Source organism: Camarhynchus parvulus, chromosome 12 (genome assembly GCF_901933205.1).
Source record: "Camarhynchus parvulus chromosome 12, STF_HiC, whole genome shotgun sequence".
NCBI classification, from domain to species: Eukaryota; Metazoa; Chordata; class Aves; order Passeriformes; family Thraupidae; genus Camarhynchus; species Camarhynchus parvulus.
Genome location: NC_044582.1, coordinates 970,474 through 994,614, shown reverse-complemented (window position 1 = coordinate 994,614; position 24,141 = coordinate 970,474). Strand labels below are relative to the sequence as shown.

General features: G+C 45.2%; 1 protein-coding gene across 1 annotated transcript in view; it reads left to right on the top strand.

Moving 5' to 3' along the window:
* The window catches only part of IQSEC1 (IQ motif and Sec7 domain ArfGEF 1), a 295,721-nt gene that overhangs the window by 58,874 nt on the left and 212,706 nt on the right, over nucleotides 1-24,141 (top strand). Inside the window, 1 exon segment of the mRNA XM_030957062.1 lies at nucleotides 319-348. Within this exon segment, the coding sequence (XP_030812922.1) occupies nucleotides 319-348 (30 nt within the window).

The window sequence follows — 24,141 nt, the reverse complement described above, 5'->3', positions numbered from 1 at the left end:
TCCCACTTGTAAGGATGGAAAATAAATCTCTGTGCATGTTTGAGGAAGATCTTTATTGAGGATTCAGAGGGTGTCACCTGTTTGAATATTGCAATTATTGACTTCAGCTGTTAACTGGGTTTTGACTTCTAATAGATTTCCTCAAAGCCTAAGTAGATGTGTTTCTTTTCTAAATGTCTTATTAGCAGAAAAAGTACAACAAGCCCTAGAGACACTCACTGAAGTACAGAGGGAGAGCATGCTTGAGAAGGTACATGGCTTTTGAATGATAAATGCTGGAAATAACTGTGTCCTAAGTATTTGTGTATTACTTTACAGGTCTGAAGGTGACAGCTCAAGAAGCCTCAGGTATGTGTGCATCATCTTGATGTCTTTGTTCTAAGAAAATACTTTATTTAAAAGCATTAAATAGAAATAGATTTGTTTTTTAATGTGGGCATTTTATTGTTTGTGCTTAGCATGCCATTGGTGTTTTGAGTCAAGGTTCTTCTCCCTTGGAGAAGTTACTGAATGGTTCTGTCTCCAGTGTGGCTTGGGAGGGAGGGATTAGTTTGGATCATTACAAAAGATTTATGGTTAGTTCCTGGTGCTCCCAATCCAAGTTCCTGTCACCAGCCCTGTGTCCAAGTTCCTATGTGCCAGCTGCTGCAGTTTTGGGGCAGCATCTGCGCTGAGGGGACATCCATGGACTTGTTCTGGCTTTCTTAGCAGTCTCCTCCACCTGGCAGGGAAAGCCTTCATTGACTCATTATTGCAATGCTCATTCTGCACTTGGAAGGATCAGATAATGTGCAGAATTTCATGTAATTATCAGACTCTTTCCTTCCAGCTTGCTCTCTTGGTGTTTTACACTCAGGGGTGGTTTTTGTTCCTACCTCCCTGCACACGTGGCTGAGTCAAGCTTGCAGAGCTTGCAAAAGGGCTCTCAACAGGACTGAGAAGTGAAAACTCCATCCTTGAATCTGAAAGTGTTCCATATTCATGGGAGCATTGCCATTGAGCAGAACCCTTGATTCTCCAGCAGTGTCACTATTGGTCAGTGATAATGAGGTTCATGATATTGGCTGTGGCTTCCCCATCATTCCCTGCAGTGTGTTTTGGGGACTGTCAGGACATTGCATCTTAAGGCACTGTGTTTATTTATTGTAAAACCCCAAAGCCAAGCCAGGACCTTCCCTTGCAGAATTAAAATCCAGTTCTTACCCCCAGGTGTGCAGACTATCCCCAGGAACAGGTGAGCTGCAGAACAGTCAGAAGTCTGTAGGGAAGGATTAAAGATCCTCTGAGGTGCTTTTGGCTTCAGCAGAATTCAGGATCAGTGTGGCGTGGACCTGGGCTGGAGGCTGTGCAGGGTGAGCTGGGAATCTGTGCAGTGCCCAGCACCTGAGCTGGATCTGATGCCAGGCTGCACTGGGATGCCTGTGGGCATCCCTGCATTCTCTCCTTGGGGCTTTTAGCTCCTGGCAGAGCTGCCAGGAGCTGGCAGGCTGGGGAAGGACTAATGCTGCTCAGCTGCTGCAAACTGAAGCAAAGCCCCTGGCATGAGGATTTCCAGCAGGGTGGTTGTGTTTCAGCCTCAGTGATCCCTCTCATGTGTCCCTGAGCCTCCTGTGGGATTTGGCTGCTCCAAGGATGTGTGTGTGGAGCTCCTCTCCTGCAGAGTGTGTTTGGGGAGTTCAGGCAGTGCCCAGGCACAGCTGAAAGCCTCTGCCTTGAGCTCTGCTTTGGTGCTGCTCGAAACCCAAACTCCAGCCCTGGCTCCTGGCAGGCCCTGTCCTGCACTGGGTGTTCCATCAGGGTGGCTGCACTGGCAGGGCACTGCTGGAAGGGTTTGCCAGGGCCTTTCCCACCGGGGAGGAAGGGTCTGCCCAGGCATGTGCCCCTTTGGGACTTGGCAGTGCCCCATGGGGCCCATTCCAGCTAGCTGGGCTGTGCTGGTGGGAACTGTGGGGAAGATGAAACAGGAAAGCCTTAAAAATATGATTGCCTGGCAAAAGATTTTGAGGATACAGAAACTATAAGTGAGATTGAAATGAAAGCAAGCTTTGAGATCCCTCAGTTACTGAACAACTGGAAAACAATGGTATGGCTGGCTGAAGGCAATCCCCTTTTGATGGAACAACACCCTCTGCTTGCAGACAGCTCCAAGGGTCAGAGCAGACCCTGCTGGCTTGGCAGAAGGGGCCCAAAGAGGAGTTTTTAGGGTTTAAAATGTAACACAGAATGGTGATGTAATGATTCTTATAGGCTGTATGTAAATGCTGTAGGATTTGTATCTTGTACTGGATTGGTTAGTGAGAATTAGAATATTCAACATAGAAGAAGATTTATTGTATTGGAACGAGAACCTCACTCTCTCACCCTCTCATTCTCTCTGCCCCTCTCTTCTCTCAGCCTGCTCTGAGCTGTGGCTGGCAGCTCCCAGCAGGGCCCTGCACCCAGGCCCTTTGCAATGAACCCCAAGTTCCTGACCTGGCTGCAGAGATCTCTGCTCTCCGTGTGTGTCCTGACCGTCCCACCCCCGATGCTCCTACAGGGACCCAGCACCCTGTGCCCTACAGAGCCCCGGGGCAGCCCGGCTGGGCCCTGGGTGCTGCTCCCACCTTGCTCTGAGGCTGTTCAGGGAATTAATTCTGTTACTCAGTGCGAGCTTGAGCTGCCTCAAGACAGCTCCAACCTTCTCTGGCAGCCTGATTTTAACCAGACTGATGCAGTAGCAGGCAATCAGTGTAAATTCTCTATCCTCCCTCTTAAACTGCATTTTCTCTGAGGTAAAATGTCACTGAGGCTGTGCTTTTGTGTTTCTGCCTTCACAACATCCTGGTCAGCTGTGGTCTTGTTTTGGGCAAAAGCTCCCTAAGCTCTGTTGATGTTTGGGCAGCATCTTTATGTTGTGGTTAATTTGCTTCCTACTGTTTCCCTTTCTTTCTGGCAAATGAAGATGAAATGTAATTATCGCAAATGAAATGATCAGTCAGGGAAATAGTGCTCAATCTCTGAAGAGATCTTTGTTCCTGCTCACAGAGGCATCAGCAAAATTGCAGCAAATCCAAATGCTGGCCAGCCAAGAGGTTCCATGGAATCAAGGGGTGCAAGGAGCCACGAGCAGGTGGGAAGGCAGGGATGGAATGTCCTGTCCCAGTGGTAACTGCACAGACAGCACCTGGAGTCAGAAGGGCTCATGTTTGTGGGCAGTAGATGAAAGGATTGGTTAGGATTGGTTGAGTCTCAGCCATTGACACTGAAGATATGAAAGGATCACTCCAAATAACCTGAGATGCAGCCAGAGATTGCAATAATCCGTTGGTTATGTTGGTCTCTCCCAGCTGGGTGAGTGCAGGCAGGCTCCTGGCCCAGAGATTGGTCTGGCATGGCTGGTGTTTGTCATGCTGGAATGGAATATCCAACACAAGTGATGCCCTGGAATTTTACACTATTGCTCAGTTGCAAAGGATGTTGCCCTGGTGGATTTGTTTTCAGTAGCTTTATAGCTGCTTGTAACGAGGAAATTGCATCCACAAGATGTTTTATAGTGCTGTGAAATGCAGAAACCACAGAATCTGTGCACAGACAAGGCTGACACAGCAAAGCAATATGATTCCAAATAATACATAAAACAACCAAAAATCACCTTGACTTTATTTCTTTCATTTGGCTTTCTCATTGTGACAAAAAAAACCCCAATGAATTATCCTGTTGTACAAGCCCTTAAAATTCTTTCTGCTTCTAATACAGTTGTACTGGAATAAACTCATGTTGGTTTCCCTTTGGGGAATGCCAGGCTGAGGTATTTGTTAAATCTGTGAAAATGGGGAGATGGCTTTGAACACTTTGCATTCTGAGGTGCAATGCACACACACAATGTGGAGCTGTCAGTGTGAGGAGCTGCTTTAATTAGCTGTCTTTGTTCACATGTTTCCAGGAGAAAATGCAATTTGTTTTACAAGGCATTTTGATATTTAGTGGTGTGAGGTGACAGCCACGATGGAGATGTCTGTGCAGTAAATCCTGTCAAAGTTTGCAGGGATTGTCTCAAGGTTTAGTAGCAGATGTTCCTTCCCCCTCTGCACAGGCCTTGCGTGTTTAAAAATCACCAGAGCGGAGGATGTGAGCAGAGCAAGGAGCAGAGGGGTTCAGGGAGCAGCTCTGATGAGCAAACCTCTGAAATGTGGCCAGAAACACCACCTTTAGGGGTTTTGTTTCTTTCCACTTGCTCCTTCCCAGTTGTGTGCTTTTAAAGGAGAAACAAGGTACAAAATGAAGGAAGATAAAACAGAACTGCATTCAAGGAGAGGCTTTCATGGCTCCTCAGCTCAGAGGTGCCAAGGCTGATGCCAGGAAGTTGTGGTGTCCTAGGAGGAGCTATGAAATAGGCCCAGGAAGAGTGAAAATCTGAAGGCTAATTTAAAAATAAGAAGAAAGAAAAAAGGGCAGCTGAAGTACTAATTATGGGGAAAACATCAGCTGAGTTATTTAGCTGAACTAAAAGAAAATTGTGGGTTTTTTTCCCCAGTCTGTAATAGATGGAGGAAATGTGTGGAGTTGTGTCTGTTGAGGATCACACAGAAAGGCTGATTCCTTGTAAAGGTGCACATTAGATGAAGTGGAACAGTAATTGTGTCATTTACTTTAGAGCAGGAGAGGATTGTGGAGGATCAGCCTCATTCTGTGCTGGGTGGAGGGGGAGGATTGGTGTGAAACAGACCCTGACCAGCTGCACGAGGCAGCAGCACAGAAAGTCCAGCAGGAAGCAAAGTTTTAGGGACTCTTTGTTTTGTTTTACTCCGGGAAAATCTGCTTGAACTGTGTGACTCAGCCTCCTCCCTGAGAACCTGCAAAGTACAATTAAACACAGAGGGACTTGTAAAGTTAATTTTCAAGTTGGAGTATATTGCTGTGCCTTCTAAATGGCTCAGTGTCTATATGTAAAAATGGCCTTTTCTGGCTGGTTTCAATCATTCTGTAATGACTCTGCTACAGTTTTATCACCAGTCCTTAAAATGTGCAAAATCATCACTTGTTAGTAATTTTAAAACCTCCCAAATTTTCTTCCAGTAGATTTTTTACATAAATGTCAGGCTGACCCTCTCCAGTGGAGTGGAATCTGATGAGTCTCCTGATGTTAGTTTAAATTAGTTTTATTGCTGTTAACAGAAATAAAACATATGGAAACAGCTTCTGGTAGTTGAGATGGCTGTGGAGCTTCCAGTGGCTTTCAAATTAAGATTTAATCTGAATTTCAAAATGAAAGGACAGTGATGCATTCATTAAATTGTCAGAACTGCTTCTATGACATCTTCAACAGTGATGATACATTTGTCATGTTTAAAAAATCCTTTTTTCTCTCCTCAAAACTGTATGAAACATAGAGCAAACCAGATTTCTTTACTTCAGTCCCAGTGTCTTGCCTGTGGAGTTTAAGTTGCATGTGCTGGTGAGCAGGGGGGATGTGTTTGTGGTTTGATGGTGTTCAAAAGGTGCCCATAATTCTGTGCTTCACATGGATTTTTACTTTTCTGGATTTCTTACTGAGAATCTTCAGGCCCTTCATGATGTTTCATCACTTTGGATTCGGGTGCCGCAAATGATTCTGCCACAGCCACAACACCACCAGTGTTTTGTACAAAAATGCCCTGCATGAACTCAATTTCTTTTCTCCCCTGTCTTGGTTTGAAAAGAAAGGTGTCTGCTGAGGAAGGCAGGAGCCTCCCCTGAAATGGAAAATGTAAATGCCCTCCCTCCGAATTATTATATTTTGAAATTAAAAGGCTTTCAGATAAAAATATGGGAATAGGAATAACAGTTCTTCACCAGGAAAACTAAAAATTCAAATGTAATAGTACATTAAGAAAACCCAAAAACCACTGCCAGAGTCAGAGCATGCCCTGCCCCCTGTGTGTCAGGGTGCTGGCACAGCCCCATCCCATGGGGGCTCAGCCCTCCTGCAGTGCCAGCTGCGCTTCTGCTGGAGCAGGGATCCTGCACAAGGGGGGAGTTTTCCTCTGAAGCTCCAGTGGTGGTTTAGATGGGCCTGGTCTTCCTCTGGGAATGCAGTGGAGAAGAAAGCTGCTCCTCTGGGAATGCAGTTGGAAAAAGGCTGCTGCGCTGTTCCCAATCTCAGAGTCTATCTGGATAGGAATGCTCGGCTCCTCCCCCGGGGCGGAGCTTCTCCCCATGGGATGATGGAATTTTATCAGCCATTCAGGGACACTCAGTGGCCCATGAACAGAAAATGTCTCCTGGAAGGAGGATGGGTTTGTGGAAGAGATAAAGAAAACTGCCCCATGAACAGGAGTTACCTGCCCCACCTCTGACAGATGATAACTGAATTCACACCCAGCTAAACCTGAGACACCCCCTTCATACCAATCCCTTAGACTCGATCCTCAGGGAAGTCCAAGAGCATTGTGAACGGGTGAATTAGAGGAAAAAGGGATGTTGTGTTTTTTGGGCAGGTGTTGTGTAAACACAGGTAGGTGTCTGTTTGCAAGCAGATGAAGTTTTTGCATCAGGCCGTACATTTTATTAATAGCTTGACTTTTGAATTGCTGCAATTCTGCTTTTTCTACTGAAGAGCAGAATCAAGTCTGGCTTAATGCTGGATGCCACCCAGGTGGGTAAAGCAGCACATGCAAGCTTTTTGCCCACAGTTATTTCCCCTGGAAACAGACAGCTGTAATATATGGATCCAGTGCTGATTGTGCTCCGCAGAGCTGGCGGTTGTTGAATTTGCAATCTCAGAAGGACAAAGCTTTGTGAGTGGTTTCACATTAATTCAGTGCAGCTCATTTCTATCCCCAGCTCTTGGAGGGGCTGCTCTGGTTATCTGTGAGATAAGGCTGTTTAATGAGCAACATGTGTGCACAGCTCAATTCAGGGAGCCCAGGGCTTGCAGAGCACAGGATTGCTCTTTGGAATTTATAAAGCACTTTGAGTTTCCTTCATTATTTTGCCATTCTCTTTGGGCTGCTTTTGTTCTTTTCTATTAGAATTCACCGGAAAAGCTGGGTGAATCTTGGGGTTGGAATGGGAGTATAAAGAAAGGGGAAATGTGGGTTTTTTTTTACTTTCTATGTTCTCTGTAATGTTCTTGGAGGGTTTTCCCCTGATCTGTGTTGTGGGCAGGAGAAATGTGCATTTCCCCCTTCCTTCAGTCACCTGCAGCTGCCTGAGGGGTCTCAGTCCTGCAAAACAGAACTGGGACACAGCAAATCCAACAGAATCCCTTGGGATCACAGAATATCCTGAGTTGGAAGGGCCCCACAAGGATCTCAAAGTCCAACTGCATCCCCACTGCAGCAGAGTTCCAGAGGGGGACGGGGCATGGTCTGAAGCTCTCTTATGGGTTTAAAGTAGTAGTTCTATTTATGTATTTATTTGTAATGGAGATGTAGTGTTATTCACAGAGCCCTGTGAGGACAGGAGTAAAACCTGACTTCAGGAACAGAATTAATTTTCTCTGCAGAACATTGAAAATAGTCTGCACCAGCTATTGGAAATCCATGTGCAAACTGCTGGGATCGTGAGTAGGAGACAGGCACTTCTGTTGAGGAGCTGCCTCTATGCTCTGGTGGAAAAAAAGTCTGTGCTTCCTTGCACATAATTTGTTTCTTTGAAAAGAATTCATGTATGAGACATTTCTAGATAGGACTTGAAGCTAAAGCAATTTTCTGTAGTGCTCTACACACCAACAATTTAAATAAAAGGCAGAACTTGCCCAGTGTTTCTTCCTGCTCTCATTGCTTTATGTAGGTGGTCATGGTTAGATTAATTCCATCCAACAGGAAAGGATGCAGCAAAAAAATAGATCTGTGAAAATAGTCTGATAACTTCCAAGGCCCTTGTTTATTTTTTGCTTTCCTAATCTGTATCTTAGGTAGTTTTATGCCTCCATGTAGCTCACGAATGGTCCTTGGATTAGGAATTAACCATGATCCAGGTATCTAGTTCCTTGTCTGAGCTGTTTTAATGATGCTTTTGGAAGTGTTCCCGTAAGTGCAATTGTCAATAAATGGAAGATGAAGTGAGCAAACTGTGTGTTGGGGAAGCTGAGAACAGTTACTAAAAACATAAAGACAAAAAGAAAATTTCAGGTTTCCACAAAATGCATTATAAATACTTGGAGTCAAGGCTAAAGCTTCATTTGCATTTGTGACTGTGTGAACCACAGCAGCCAAATATTGTATTGATTTCAGATTATGCTGATGTTGTTGTAGCTGGGTTTTTGAGGGGAGCTGTAGATTTTGTCCCTTCTCAGAGATGAACAAAAGGCAGAAAAGGAGAGGCTTTGCCGGAGATTCCTGGTTTTTAAAGCTCAGTGAAGGCTGTAAGCTGGGAGTTCTTCAGGAAAACCTCCAGAGTGGGAGCTGTAGCCTTTAGTGCCTCCCTGCTTTGCCCCATCCTGAGCTGTTTTCTCTGGAGGGGAGGAGCACAAAGTGAAGCCTTTCCCTTGTCTCCATAATGGATGCCCTCACTGCTCAGATCCCATATTGATCCTGCAGTCTCAGGGGCTGAACAGATCTTTAAATCCCCGTCAGCTTAGGCTTGCCTAACTTCTGCATCAATTTGGCCTCATTAACTTTTTGTTGATTAAATCAAACACATTACTTGGGATACCCCTGTAATTTATTTATAATAATTAACTGTACCAGGGGAATAAGATTTCCTCCTCTGAATTTTAATTCAAGAAGCAGTATCTGTACACAAAAACAGAGATTGGAGCTAAAATTGATAGAGCTGGATGAAATACTGTACATTTATGTACATTTCCCATACAACAAGTCTGTAGAAGATAAGCAGGAACTGACTTGCTCCTGGTCAAATTTGCTTAGCCCTGCCTTGTGTATGGTGCTCTCTGATGAATCCCATACTCAAGAGTCACGTTTGGAAGTGTTCCAAGAGCACAGTTAGCAAATGTTCTCTGGGTATCCTCAGGCTTTCAGTTTCTTCAGTTATTTTTGCTTATTATGCAAAGGAAATTTGATGTTTAAGAGTTTAGAAGTGGTAAAGATTGGAGTGTATTGCTTGTTAAAATGAACCTTGAACTCCAATCCATCACATCCTTCCTTTCTGCATCCTGCAAACCCATCATGTGCATGAATTAGGATGACTTACCATTATTCTGTTTTGGGTAAAAACCATCCCTTTGTGCTCAAGCAAATATCAGAAATCCAGCAAGAATTCATTTCAGCTGCTGGCCCTCTCATAACCCTTCTGCTTTGATGCATAAATTGAGGGAAGTTTCCACTCTGCCATGAAGATGAGCATTGCAGCTCACCCATTGTCATTTATTATGTGCTCAGAGTGTCCTGAGATAAGCCTGGCTTGCCTGGGCTGCTACAGCTCTTGATTTTTTGTCATTATCTGTTTCTGCTGCTGTTGGCTGTGAAAGGAGCTGCTGGTAAATCCCCTCCTGCCCAACGTGTGCCCTGCCAGGGGACAGCAGCCTTGAGGCACAGCCACAGAGGAGTGGGGAGCAGCCAGGACCTGACAGGAGGGTGTTGGAGCCTTGCTGTGGTTGTGCACCTCATCTGCTGTAAATAATCCTTGCTCTTTCAAGAGCTGTGGCTGTGCCCTGCAATGGAATTGCTAATCCCATGGCTCTAAAATGGGCTGCACTTCCACAAATAATTTGACTGTGAGTTAGTTGGCACTGCTGGATTTAGGCACCAGAACCATTTCACTGCCTGGCTGACAGACCCTGGAGAAGCACGGAAGAGATCTGGAAAAGGTGTCATCACTGAGGGGTGTGCACTCTGCAGGGGAGGGAGGTTCTGTGTGCATTGCTCTGGGGGGCTGAGGAGGAGCCAGGCAAAGAGCACTGATAACACAAACAGAGCTCCCTTCACAGCCTAAACCCAGCCCTTCTGCAGATTCACTTTCATTTGAAAGTCAAAGAAGTCACTTTTCCAAATCCAGGTTCATAAGAAATAGTTGACTTAAGTCCTAGTGAGAAGCAGTCCTGGTTTATGTCAGTGTTAAATACAGATAATGACTTAAGTATTTAAAGAAGTTTTTGAGAATTCTTAAGGCATTTAAATACATATTACTCCATGTATCTTAATGACACCAAAAAGAATATTAATCTGATTTCCTGTCTCAGCTCCACAGCAGATGCAGACATATGTATGTGTTTGTTAGTGGAACTGTGGAGGCCGAAAGAGTAGAAGCTTTGATATATTTTTCTTTCCTTTTTATTTGAATTCATTTTGTAGAAGCAGTGTCAACATGTGCTGAGCAAGGCTGGAGGAAAAGCCCAAGGGTTACTCTTCACTTCACCTCACTGTGTCTGTATTTTGGAGAGGTTATTGACAGACAGACCTACAAACCTGATGTAGGAGGAGCAGGATTGTCCTTCTCACCTTCAGCCTCCTGGACTGCAGTGTTTGAGGGCAGAGATTTCCCAGATGTGTTTCAGTTTTAGTGCTGCTGAGTCCTGAACACTTCTCAGCCTCAGTGAGTCCTCCTTTACCTTGTGCCCTCCAAGAGTGACCCCAGTTCTAATTTACACTAAACCATTAAAGCTGCAACCTGAAATAAGCCCCCAAATCCCACAGCCCATCCTGCAGGGTTGGGTGGGATCAGCTTCCTCGTGTACACAATCAAACAGGGAAGTGCTGCCACACAAATCCAGGGGCTGTTGGGGCTCTGAGTCCTCCCCAGCCCTGCCCTCCCTCACCCCAGCCACTCCCAGCTCAGGCTTTTATGGAGGTCTTTAATGGGGTTCAGTAATGAGCTTTTTAATTATCACCTGGAGGCCAAACATCCTGATGCTGTTTCTCAGCCAGAACAGGTCAGTCCTAAAGGTGTAGGATTAGATGGGAATCATAAAAGCTGATTATTTCTTAATTTATTTTTTTTTTTGCACTTAGCCGGTGGCAAAATTGATACCTACTCTTTGAAAGGATGTAGGAGGCTATTAGGCAGTGGATAATTAACAATAGAAGGAGGGTGGAAAGGTACAATAGGACTGTAAATTAATTACTGGTTCTTTATTCAGAAAGGACAACGTGATTCCGGAAACTTGTCTGTTCTCAGTGCCAGCTACAAGTGGGCAATATTAGGGAATAAAATTATGCAAGTAGAAAATAAGTGCCCTTAACCAGGTCTGCAAAAGAGGAGTTTTCATTTCTGGCTCCTGCCATGTAAACCCTTTGCTTTGTCCTCCTCTCTCCTTCCAGTAGTGCAGAGTGTGATGGGCAGGAAATTTCCTCTGACATGGAAGAACTAAGCAGTGGACAGCCAGCACTGACCCCCGTGGGCTATTTCCAATTAAACTCATCCTTTCTTCCATAAATTCCCCAAGTGGTGTGGGATCTCTGGCTGGAGCATCTTTGTTCTCCTGTAGCATTAGAAAAGTAAATGAACTCCTGCCTGTCTGATGAAGGTCAAACATCTGTCCAAGCCACATGGACCCCATGCAGCTGTAAATAATTCTCATTAGGAAACAGAAGCTTGTTGTTTGTACTCATTTTGGGGAGGTAGAAGTTTAAAAAATGGAGTTGTACAGCTCTTGCCCTTCAGTTGCAACTCACACGCAGCACCTTTCACATTAAAACTTCATGTGCACTTAAGTGATGCTAAGATGAACTGCTGGTAAAAATCCAGATGAAAATAGAGGTGTTGAGAGATGGTGTGATGTGGATTTGCTTTTTGGAACACCGGGAAATGAAAGCAGAAGGCTTTGAATGGTTGAGCCTTTTTAGAGCACAGAGATATTTTTAGGTTTCCAGATTTAGAATATTTCCTTGAAGTCTTGTTGTACCACCTTACTCAGTAATTTCTGTTGAAAACAGAATGGTTTTTCTGTTGGGCTTTGTTCATTTTGTCTTGCATGCAAGCACTTGCAAATGTGAGCAGCACTGGCAGGAGCCATCAGCCAAACACTCAGAAATTCTCTGTTCAAGAGAACCACCTCACAGATGGTGAGCTCAACACTCAATTTTAACAGCTGTTCTCCTTGAGAGAAAGTATTGATTCTAAAAGTTGTGGAAATGGAAAGAGAGGGAAAAAAATTTCAAGAAATTGGTTTTCTGTGTCTTTATTATTGTGAAAAGCTTAAGGAAGAGCTTGGGGTGCCAGTAATGGAGTTGGAATGACCTGCTTGGGGTTGTAGGGTGATTCATGTGGATGGGTCTGGATTAAAAATGGCTTGTACCACCTTGAAGGGTAGAAAAGAAGCACTATTCACCCGGGGAGTCCACAATAGCTGGAAATTCCATTTATTTGGGTTTTTGTTCCTGCAGCTCCCTGGAGGTGGGAGCACACTGTCAGGGGAAGATTCTCCTGGAGATCTGTTAGGACAGACTTGTGCTTCTTGTGTCTGGGTTCATTTGTTGTTGGTTTCTGGGTTTTTTAATTAGGAAAAGAGCTGGAGCACCATAGTTGGGATGGTCTCTTGCCATCAGAACCAAAGTATCTTGAAGCTCCTTATTGCTTTGGGCATTGGGATGAACTGGCTGGGAGAGGAGAGTGGGGCTGATTTTTAGGACAGTGCTTTTAAAGCAGGTGTTTGTAGCCCTTCCTCTCTCCTCTTCCCAAGTGTAATTGCTTCAAAGCCACAGAGTTCCCAGGAATCTCAAAACATTTCTCCCTCTCCTCTGGGCATTGGTAGGTTAGAGAGGCTGAGGTTGCAAACTGGGGACAAAAAGGAGGTGGCAGAGCAGTGTGAAGGGCACAGAGGAATGAGCTGTTCCACAGCTCCACCAGAGCAGCAACGGGGCAAGAATTCCAATATTCTTTCCAATTTATTTTTTCTCTGTCCCTGAACTCACAGCTGAATCCAAAAAGCTATTAAGGAATCACTTGAAGATTTGCTCTGCCCTGGAGGGCTGGGAATAGCCTGTTGGAGGGTCCTGTGCTGTAAAATATCTGTGATTCAGCCGATTGATCAATAATTTAACCAAGTGATTTAACTGAGGCTGTAGTAAGCAGAAAAACTGATTGGACAAAACAGAAAATACTTTAAATTAGGAAGAAAAGGAGAACACTCATTGTGTGTGTGTGTGTGTGTGTGTGTGTGCACATTAAATGAACAGAATTTTTAAACTCTGTCTCCAGAAGAGGTATTTTACTGGGCTGGTATTTGGGAAGAAGATAGCACAGAATATCAGCATTCTATTACCTCAATATCTATGATAATGAAAGATGCCTGTACTTACAGGGACAAGTGGAGCATGAAATAGTGCAGGGTGTCCATGGTGGGAAGATGGAAAAATGTTCAGTAAAAAGCAAATTGGCAGGAAATTATAAACTTGGCATTGATGGCCATTGATAACCTGATGACCTCAGGTAACTTCCACATCAGCTCAGTCCCACTGAGGACCACAGAATATGGTGAGGACAAGGGGGGATGGATTTAAGCTGAAAGAGGAGAGATTTACATGGAATATTGGGCAGGAATTGTTCCCTGTGAGGGTGGGCAGGCCCTGGCACAGGTGCCCAGAGCAGCTGGGGCTGCCGCTGGATCCCTGGCAGTGCCCCAGGGTTGGACACTGGGGCTTGGAGCACCTGGGACAGTGGGAGGTGTCCCTGCCCATGAAACAAAATGAGCTTTAAGGTCCCTCCCAACTCACAGCACTCTGTGATTCAAAGTTTTAGTGAGCTGGTTTTAACTAAGCTTGCCTGATGTTAAGTAGGGATTTTGTCCTGGGATTCCTGAGCAGCACTGGGGGCTGTGACCCAGCCCAGGGCTCTCTGCTCAGGGCAGGAGGTGCTGGAGGTCACTAAGCACAAGGGAGGGGATGGGGAAGGTGGGATTTCACCTGCCAGGTGTTGGGGTGAGACCTGTGCCCTCTCAGAGCCCTGGTTCAGCCACAGTCCCTGGGAGTGTCTCCCCTAGGCGCCCATTAACTGTATAGTGTAATTAAAAAGAAGCGACTGTGACTTCAAACTGCCTCCTAAGTGCCATTTTCTGTACAGAACAATGACAAACACCTCGAGATGAGAGAAAGCTTAGTGCATTTTAATGTCTGTATGATGAATAAATCATCTCCTTTGTAAGGTTAATGAAAGCAGATGGACGTGAATGCTGGAATGCAGTTGCTCATTAGGAATTCCCTTCCAAAGTGTGTCCCTGGACAGTCCTGACCAAACAGTCCCTGAGGAGCTGTGGTGTGAAGTGATGATGCTGAATGCATGAGGAACAGCAGCCTTTGCCAAATATTTACTGAACTGCACTCAAATCCCATTCACATCTCACCTTTCTTCTCACTGCAGGAAGGAAGGGCTGCAGTGTCACAAATACTCAAAAAGGGAACACAGTTAAGTCTTTGCTGTTAGGGAGACTTGCCATTGAAATAAGGGCAAGTATTCCTAGCACAGAGCAGAATTCTGCTTTTGTGGACACTTTTGTCTGTTATGCTGATACTAAGTGGGTATTTTGATATGTCAAGTGATAAGATAAACACAGCAGAGTTTGCTATTGCTGCTTTTTATAGTTTCATAATGGATGTTCCTCACTCCTGAAAAGGCACTGTGCAGCAAAAATTCGTTCACTACCACTTTGTGTGCTTTAAACTGGCTTAGAAACAACTTCAGAAACTGGCTAAAAACCAAGGCAGAATTTATTTATTTGAAGTGTTTTATTCTTTCTCCCTATTTCTCATTAGATGTTAATATTAAGTAAAAATTTAGCATCTTCCAAGTGACTCTGGAGGCTCAGATGGTCACTTGCAAGCAGTTCTGGGTGTCTGCAGCCAAGACACCAGCCTAAAACAAAGGGATTTGTAAGTGCCTAAGAAAATCTCTTCAAAAACAAATCCCTGGGATCATCATCTGAACACCTAGGAGTGTACAACTTTAGCTGGGTTAGATATGCTTAACACAGATATGTAAAATGTGTTCTATATGTTATTAGATAATAAAACAATGTCTGTTTATTGCTGAATTAATAGCATTTAATTAAAATGCCTCTTCCCCCTTGCTGTACCTTGGCTGGAAGCTCATTGTCCCTTTTCAGTCCCTGTTCCTGTGATTGGTTATGAGGGATCAGCTGGATGTGCAGGCTGAAAACCTGCCCTGACTGCTCCTCTCTGTGTTTGAAATGGTCTCTGATTTTTCTGATGGTTTGTTATTAGAAATGCCCAGCAGCTGTGCTGGGGCAGGAGCCCAGCTCGTTCTTGTTAATCAGGTTTTTCAGGTCTGCCTTGTAGGACTCCTGAGTTAAAAGCTCCTGGCTGCTCATGTGAGCTCCCCTTGGGGGCTGTGGTGGGTCTGGGGAAGCAGGGGTGCTTTGGAGGGACAGCAGAGTGATTTCTGGAGGTCCAGCAGAATGATTTCTCACCACTATTGTGCTGGGCTTTCTGCTTGTTTTGAGAAATGAGCTGCAGTACGATGCAAGCCCTTCCTCTCTGACAAGGCTCAAGTTACTGTGTCAATACTGCTCTGAGGATTTCAGAAACCTGTCCCAGGGGTCTGTAAGAGCTGCTGACAGGACACAGTTCTATCCCCATCACTGATTTCCTTCTGGTCTCACTTAAGGCTGGAGGTGCAACTCTTCTGCCTCCCTTCTGCCTCCCCCCAGGCTGACTTTGCTGTGAATCAGTTTCTCCTGTGTGCCTTCCCTAAGTGGCTGTCCCCAAACACACACGGGTGACTCCTCAGGCTCATCATTAACTAAAACACCTCCAGAGATGGCTGCAGTCCCTTTCAGCTTGGCAGGGCCCATTTTGAGGGTGCTGGTGCACACAGGCTCAGCCAGGGCCTGCCCTGACCTGCTGGGAGAGCCGTGGCTGGAGTTTATCCTGGTGATGGACCAATGTCCTGATTAGTGCTGGGCTTCCTGGGGTGGGCTCTGCAGGGCCAGGAGCTGCACTCAGGGATCCCTGTGGGCCCTTTCCAGGTTATCCCATGGTCCTACATTCCATAGTTCCATCTTTTGGCTGGGGATGAGCTGTGGGAAGGGAGAACACCAGGGAGGGTTGTGGTGGGCACAGATGGAGCAGGGCAGGGAATCTCACTTTCTTCTTTTCCTAGGGATTGTGTTTGGATGAAGAATTCCATTTCCTATTAAAGGTTGTGGGATTTCTGCCACATAAATGATTGCTGTGAGGTTTCTCTTCCTCCTTTGCATGTTTGTGACACTGGCTGCAGGCTTGTGTTGCACTTTGCCATGCAAGTGCTTTAGACTAAGGAAAAAAATAGAAGCAAGTTCCCAATAAATAGAACTGAGAATATTTTTAGAAGCTTGCTGCTTGATCAAGTAACAAACCTCGTGTTCCTCAGCACCTTCTGATGAATAATGGAACAATGCCATGGAAAGGGGGTTATCCAGCCCTGCAACCTGCCCCTGTTTCCCTGGCTCTTGTGTCATAGTTGCTAATTAATAACAACACATTTTGAAGCTGGCAGTTGTGAGATTTTGGAGATCTGGAATGAGTATTGACCACTTACATGCAGAAATCATTACACAAGCATTTCTTGCTGAGGAATTGTTTCCTGAGGCCTCATCCCAGGCTGGTTTGGGATCAAAGCTCACCTCCTTGCAGCCCCTCTGCCATGGACCAGGTTGCTCAGGGCACAGAGGTGCATTTGAGGTTTTTGTAGATTATTTTAGTGCAGAGAGCTCCTTCTGATTTTCCATTGAGTGAGAGATCCTCGTTGTGGAAGTGCCTTTGCAGCCCTCACTGGGCTGGGTTTGGGAAAAGCTCCCCCAGTGTGTGTCCTGCCAGGAGCTGGGCTGGCTCTGGAAGCAGAGCTGTCTCTGAGTAATTTTCCATTTGCATTGCTTACACTGCTTATTAAACCCCAGCTCTCCAGTGTAAGTGGGTAATAATGGCTTTAGTTAACGAGGGCTTGTTTGTGAATAATTAATTCCCATCTCAGAATCCCAGAGATCTCTGTTCAGTCCATAATGATGCTGCTGCTGGTTGGTGTCCTGTTACATAACTGGATTTGGGAGGGGGATGTGTTCATTCCTTGGTGAAGGACCTGGTTCAGTGCAAGCTCCTGCTTGGAGCAACACAGATCTGCTGCTTTGAAAAGTCTGAAAACGTCACAACAGAGCAGCTCCCACTTTGAAATGCTGAGTGGATTGGGGGAAACTGATGCTGGAATATGTGAAGTGGCTTTTTGGTGTCATTTTGTGCAAGGGCTGTGCCAGCCCTTTCCCCCTGCTTTGTCCCATTTTCTGCAAAGTGGAAGGAATTGCTGTTGTAGCCATGGGAGGTGGGCTGGGATCTGGGAATGATCTGGATGGGATGTCCTGGTGTTAGAGGATGGTTTTGATGCTTTGGGCACTTCCTTACAGAACTGGATGAATAACATATTTTTATTTCCACTTATTAAGAGTCCTAATCTGTCTCAAAAAGTTCTTTTTCCTTTAATATTCACGTGGTGGGACTATCAATGGGCTGTTTTGGTTTTTTTTAGCACCATTTATTGTATTTTTCTTTTTAAGAAATCATGTTCATGATACTGAAGCTGAGCATGGTGCATGAAGAACCCCAAAGTTGCTGTACTTTGTGTAGGAAATAGAAGTTATTAGTCATGTGGAACAGCTAGTAAACAGTAGAATGAAAATTTTAAATCTTAATGTTATCACTTTCATTATGAATACAAGAATGCTAGTAATAATGCTTTAAATTATAACTAAAGGTCCTATATTTTGAAGTGAAGGAACAGCTGTAATTCTACAGGAAAAGCTGTTACCTGAAATGTGTTTACTGTACTTTCAATAAGATTAAGAAAATGAAAGTAGGCCAGAAATTGTGTAAGCAAACTAATACTCAAGACTCAGATGTCTTCAATAACCTTTCAATTTTCTCTGTTGCCTTTGTTTAAATCATATTTTTAAGCAATAAAACCTGGGTAAACACTTCTAATGTGGTTTGCAGGACTCTTTCCATAGCATATAACAGTAAAAAACGTGGCCAACACCTAAATCTGCACTATAGCTAAGAAATAAGCTTAGAAGTCATTTTCTTTCTGATGCAGATGCAATTTCCAGGTCCATTCACAGGCTGCTGTCTGCTGAAATTCCCTTTTCTTTCTGGGAATAGAAGTGAATCAGTGTTGCCCTTGGTGAAGCCTCCCTTGTTTGCTGGTTTTTACCTGCCCAGGGGGGCCTGCTCTGCCTCCTGCTTTTCACAGAGCTGTTCAGACAAGTGCAGAACTTGAATTTACAGCAAAGCATTCAGTGCTGACTGTCCATGGAGCCATCTGTGGTGGTGTTAGAGGGTCCCAGGACAAGGGAAGAGATGAGAATCTTGTCTCCATGTCTCAGAAGGCTGATTTATTATTTTATGATAAATATTATATTAAAATTATATACTAAAACTATACTAAAGAAAGAGGGGAGATGTCAGAAAGAAAGGAATGGAATCAATGATAAAATCTTGAGACTGCTCACAGCCTCGACACAGCTGGCTGTCATTGGTCATCAAGTAAAAGCAATTCACATGCTGGGTAAACAATTCTCCAGATCATATTCCAAAGCAGCAAAACATGGAGAAGCTGAAGCTTCCCAACTTCTCAGGAGAAAAGATCCTGGCAAAAGGATTTTTCAGAAAATATGTGTGTGACAGACATCCTGCACACAAACTGTGGGTGTCGCAGACAACTTTTACGAAAAATCCTTTCCTTAGGATTTTTCCTCCTGAGAAGCTGAGAGGCCTCAGGAACAAAATGCAAACAATGGTTATCTGCTGCTGTGGAATGCAACAGGTGCATCTGTGATTGGTCTCATGTGGTTGTTTCTAATTAATGGCCAGTCACAGTCAGCTGGCTTGGACTCTCTGTCCGAGACAGAAGCTTTTGTTATCATTCCTTCTTTTTCTATTCTTAGCTGGCCTTCTGATGAAACCTTTTCTGCTATTCATTTAGTGTAGTTTTAACGTACTATATATCATAAAATAATAAATCAAGCCTTCTGAAACATGGAGTCAGATCCTCGTCTCTTCCCCAATCCAAGAACCCCTGTGGGCACTGTCACATGTGGGCTCACCCCAAGGCCACGGTCAGAGACCTCTGGGGTGGGCTTTGGTTGGGTTTGGAGGAGCTGATGGGGTCTGGAAGTGCTGGTGGAACTGCTCCAGGTCACCCCCTCCAGTCCTGGCTGGGCTGAGCTCTCCTGCAAGGAGGGAGCTGCTCACTGAGGGACCCTTGGGAGAGGGGATGGATCATTTAATGCAGCCCTGGTTACTTGCAATCCATTGATCTTTAAAAACCCTGTGTCATCACAAAAGTGAGCTGGGTGAGGTGGCTGTGCCTGTAGTTGGGTTTGTGAGGGGGAAATGCACTGGGGGATGCTGGGGAGGACTTGCTGCTCCTTTTGGAAATGAGTTGTTAATTGTTAGTGTGGCACAAACTTCACTTGCTCTCAGTCAAGCCATGAGGCAAGAAGGGTTTTGTCTTCCACTTTAACACACAAATTAATATGTGAAACACTGCATTTCTTTGTCTGTGATAAGTTTTTCAAGCACTGCCATGAGCTTGTGCCAATGATATTTGGGATGGAATGGTATAAAAGGTGGAATTAGGCCAAGCAGCTCCTGCCTCAGGAGACAAACACTTGAGGGGGGCAGAGCTGCCATGCTCCTGAAGGATTTGATTTCCTTGGGCTACTGGGAAACCCAGATCCAAGAAGGTATTGAAATATCTGAGGGATCTGAGGGCTGGTGTGGACTTACACTGAGATTACTCCACAGATGTGTCTGAGATGATTGAAGAGATTATTGAAATTCCAACCTGGCAGTGCTCCTTAAAAACCAGAACCTGAAGAGTCCCTGCCAGGGAAACAGGGCTGGTGTCCCCAGCAAGGAGAAGGGAAAGTGCCATAAGTGGCATTTTCTCCTTTTTGAGCCTTTAAAATGTGTTATCAAAGCTGTGTGCTCTGCAGGAAGCCTGGTGTGTCAAACTGGCTGAGCCCTGGCAGGTGCTGGAGCTCAAGGCAGGATCTGAGAGCTCAGGGGCAGCACTGAGTGCCTGGGCAGTGCAGTGGGAAGGCAGAATTCTGCTTGGCAGAAATCAGCCACTTTGTGTGCCAGGAAATTGTTCTGTTCCCCTTCCTCCTCCTTCCCCTCCTTCAGATTAATACTGTAACTGGGATAAAAAAGCTTCTAACTTAGGCTTTATTTTTGCTCTTTTTCTTTTTTCTTTGTTGGTGGGTTGGTTTTGTGTGGGCTTTTTGGTTTTATTTTTTAATTAGAAAAAGCAGCAAAACCCTGATGGCTGAAGTTGAGTTTGGTGTGATCTGGGTGGCACCAGCATCTCTGCCTTTCTGACAGATTCCCTGGAGATTCTGAGTCCTGTGCCAGCAGCATCCCTGCACTGAGCATCCCCACCCAGCTGTGCCACTGCTCCCCTCCATAAGTCCTGCACTGTCATAAGAAACCCTTCAGTCACTTGAAACACAAAACTATAATCATTGGAAGTAATTTTTCTGTTTCCTCTATAGAATGATTTGGTTTAATTTTTATTTTTTGCTGCTTTTGCTTTAATTGTGTAGCTCATCTCCCCTTGCCAGGCCCCTCCTGCCCCTGTGGCACCATTCACCTGACATTCAGGGTTGTAGGAGATTTCTCACTGACTTGCTGGAAACTGGAGGAGGCTCTTAAATTATGCATGAGCAGTCTGCTGCCTGCCTGAGTGAGGGATTCTTCCCTGGTGGGGATGGAAGGGATGTTTTAAAGGCTCTTGTTCCAGTTTCCAGCCCAGCACCACAAATCACTCCTGTTCCTCGTGGGCACTGGAGTTTGGTGTGGCCAAAGTGATTCAGGCACACCTGGGGCTGTCAGCTCCCATGGTCATGGGCAGGGGATGCTCTGGGATGGGACCCTGATGCAGACCCCTGATATTGTTATCACTGCTTTTAGTGAAGGGATGGGACCACCATCAGGCCAGAAATGATTTATTGCTCAGACGAACATCAGTCTCAGGGGCTGTGAGGTTTTAGAGGAGCAAGCATTGGGCCACAGCTCAAGAGCAGTCACAAGTTCTTTGTTACAAGGCAATGCAGAACTTTCTAACTCAGTTAATAGATGCTACAAGGTTTGTTTTACTTTTCCAACTTACCACTTTTATTTAATTTTGCTGCACTGCAGATACTTTCATGTAATGAGCTTCTGTCTTATGTCTACACATATGCTTTTATTATAACTTTTAAATTCTTAAATAATTCTTATTATAACTTAAAATTATTGCTCTATACTATTACATTACTACAACACAAACCCTTCACCATCTTATCAGTACAATTTCTCACTTACTTAAGATGTCACAGACATATTTTATGAAAAATCCTTTTGCTAGGATCTTTTCTCCTGAGAAGCTGAGAGGCCTCAGGAACAAAATGTAAACATTGATTATCTGCTGCTGTGGAATGCAACAGGTGGATCTGTGATTGGTCTCATGTGGTTGTTTCTAATTAATAGCCAATCACAGTCCAGCTGTCCCAACTCTCTCAGTCAGTCACAAGCCTTTGTTATCATTCTTTTTCTATTCTTAGCTAGCCTCTGATGAAATCCTTTCTTCTATTCTTTTAGTATAGTTTTAATGTAATATATATCATAAAATAATAAATCAAGCCTTCTGAAACATGGAGTCAGATCCTCGTCTTTTCCCTCATGCTGGGACCCCTGTGAACATGGTCACACTTAAGGCATATTCTTTCTTACAACTATAGAAACCTAAGTTTATGATTTTTCTGTTTAGTATCTGTGTATTGTTTTTTACATCAATCCAAGCTTCTTCCAAGGCTGCAAATCAAACTCTTCCATGTCTGTGGAAGGTTTTGTTTCTCTGATTTGCACACCCTGAGAAGGGGAAATGACCCTTCAGCTGTGTGGCTGCTGGCTCCTGTCTCCCAGTGTCCAGCAGCCAGACTCCAGCTGTTCCACCCACAGGTGCCTCTGGAAAGGGGCTGAGCCCAGGAAAGCAGCCCTGAAAAACTCCAGCAGCCTTGCAGGGCTTGTGTCTGAGGCAGAGACATCCCACAGGATGGGAGCCAGCCTTTCCCAGGATTGAAGGGCTGTCTTGGTTTGGAACGACAGGTCTGTGCTAAGGCAGGAGCCTCCCCTAGAGTGGAAAATGTAAACCCCCTCTCTCCAAATTGCTATAAATTTGAAATTAAGGGGGGGCTCTCAGGCAAAGATATGGGAGCAGGAATAACAGTTCTTTTATTAGGGAAGAAAATAAAATAAACAATGCAGTAAAACAAAACAACACTGCCAGAGTCAGAGCATGCCCTGGCCCCCTGTGTGTCAGGGGGCTGGCACAGCCCCATGCCATGGGGGCTCAGCCCTCCTGCAGTGCCAGCTGTGCTGCTGCTGGAGCAGGGATCCTGCACAAGGGGGGAGTTTTCCTCTGAAGCTCCAGTGGAAAAGGCAGCTGCTCCTCTGGGAATCCCACGGAATGGTGTCCCAAAATCTCAGATTCTATCTGGATAGGAATGCTCGGCTCCTCCCCTGGGGCGGAGCTTCTCCCCATGGGATGATGGAATTTTATCAGCCATGGAGGGACACTCAGTGGCCCATGAACAGAAAATGTCTCCTGGAAGGAGGATGGGTTTGTGGAATAGATAAAGAGAACTGCCCCATGAACAGAAGATAGCTGCCCCAGCTCTGACAGATGGCAATAGAACACACACTGCCTTGCAGTCTGGGGCAGGCGCAGGGCAGGAGCTCTCCTCACGTGCTGCTCTGTTCCTTGCAGCAAATCTCCTCTCAGGGGTGTTCTCCATCCTCCTCGGGTTGTCTCAGCACTTCCTGAAGATGCCAGATCTCTCAGAACAGGTCTCATGGCACGTTCTGCACTCCCCTGGGATCTGCCCTCTGAGGATGGGTGGTGTGGCAGCGTTCCCCTGAGGAAAGCCACGGGGTGCTGGGGCTGCTCTGCTCTCCAGAGCTCTGGGAGTCTGTTCTGACACAGGGCTGAGGTCCAGGAGGACAGGGGACCATTGGAGTGGTTCATGTCCCATGGGGAATGAGCCAAACCCAGCTAAAGAGCCGGACAGAGATGCAGGGAAGAGCTGGAGGCAGTTCCATGGAATGATTTGGGTGGGAAGGGAGTCTGCCAGGGCCTGCCCACCCTTGGAGTGGAGCATTTATGGCTACAAATCCTGCAATAGCACCAGTGATAAACTGTGCTTTGGGGTTGTTCTTTTTTCAGATGGGCAGAATGAATTAAAAACTTGTCAGCTCCACAAGGCTGCAGAATCTCTGAAGGAGCAGGAGCTGATTGCAGCAGTGCTGGGTTTGTACCCTGTGGTTTGTAGCACTGTTCCCTGCTCTGCTCAAAATGATGATTATAAAGTACAGCTCTTGAAATTACACCATTCTGTTCCATTAGTCATCATTTTTTGCACTGGATATCATTCAAATATTTGCTCTCTTCAGCTGATACTTTCCTCTGAGAAGTTTAATTGTCTAGAAAACAACCTAAGCACATATTTAAGGAAAACAGTCTGTATTTATGCATTAGGGTTTCAGCTGCTGCAGCATTTTTTCTCACATTTAGGCATGTTAGGAGGAGAAATGGTCCCTGTAGCTAAAAAATCCACAGCAAATGAACTCAGTGATGTTGAATGGTGGCACAAACTGATATTTCATGTGCTGTTTGTGGTGCTTGAGAAGCTGTTCCAGACATGGTTAATGCTCCAGGCTGGGCTTGTTAGCACAGGGCTGGGGGGTGCTGGGGTGTTAATGAGTGACCTGCTGTGTGTGCAGCATAACGTGGACATCACCACCTGCTCATGGCATTACAATGAGGCTTGATCTTTATTATAATACAGATTTTAATGGTACAACATTGAAACTACCCTGAGTTCCCAGGAATTCTGCAGAGAACGTGTTCTCCCTCCCTGGGACACAGCTTTAATAGGCTTCAGCAAGAGAGAGACTTGGCAACCGAATGATTTCCCTGTCTCACATCCAGCCATGGGGAAGGTTGTGCAGAATGACCCAGCAGCCCTGGGAGCTGCTGCTGCACAGCTGAGAATGTAAAGGATGTCACTGAGAGAAGTTGCTTGTAAAAGCAGAAAAGGTGAAGGTTTTATGGGGATGATATTTAGATGTAGGCCGGGCAAAAACCCTGTGTAGGGTTCAGCAGGGCATGGCTTGTCTTGGCTGTCCTGTGCAACACAGATTTTATTTCTGGGTATCTCAATCTTAATGCACAGAAATAATGTTCCTATAATTATGTAAA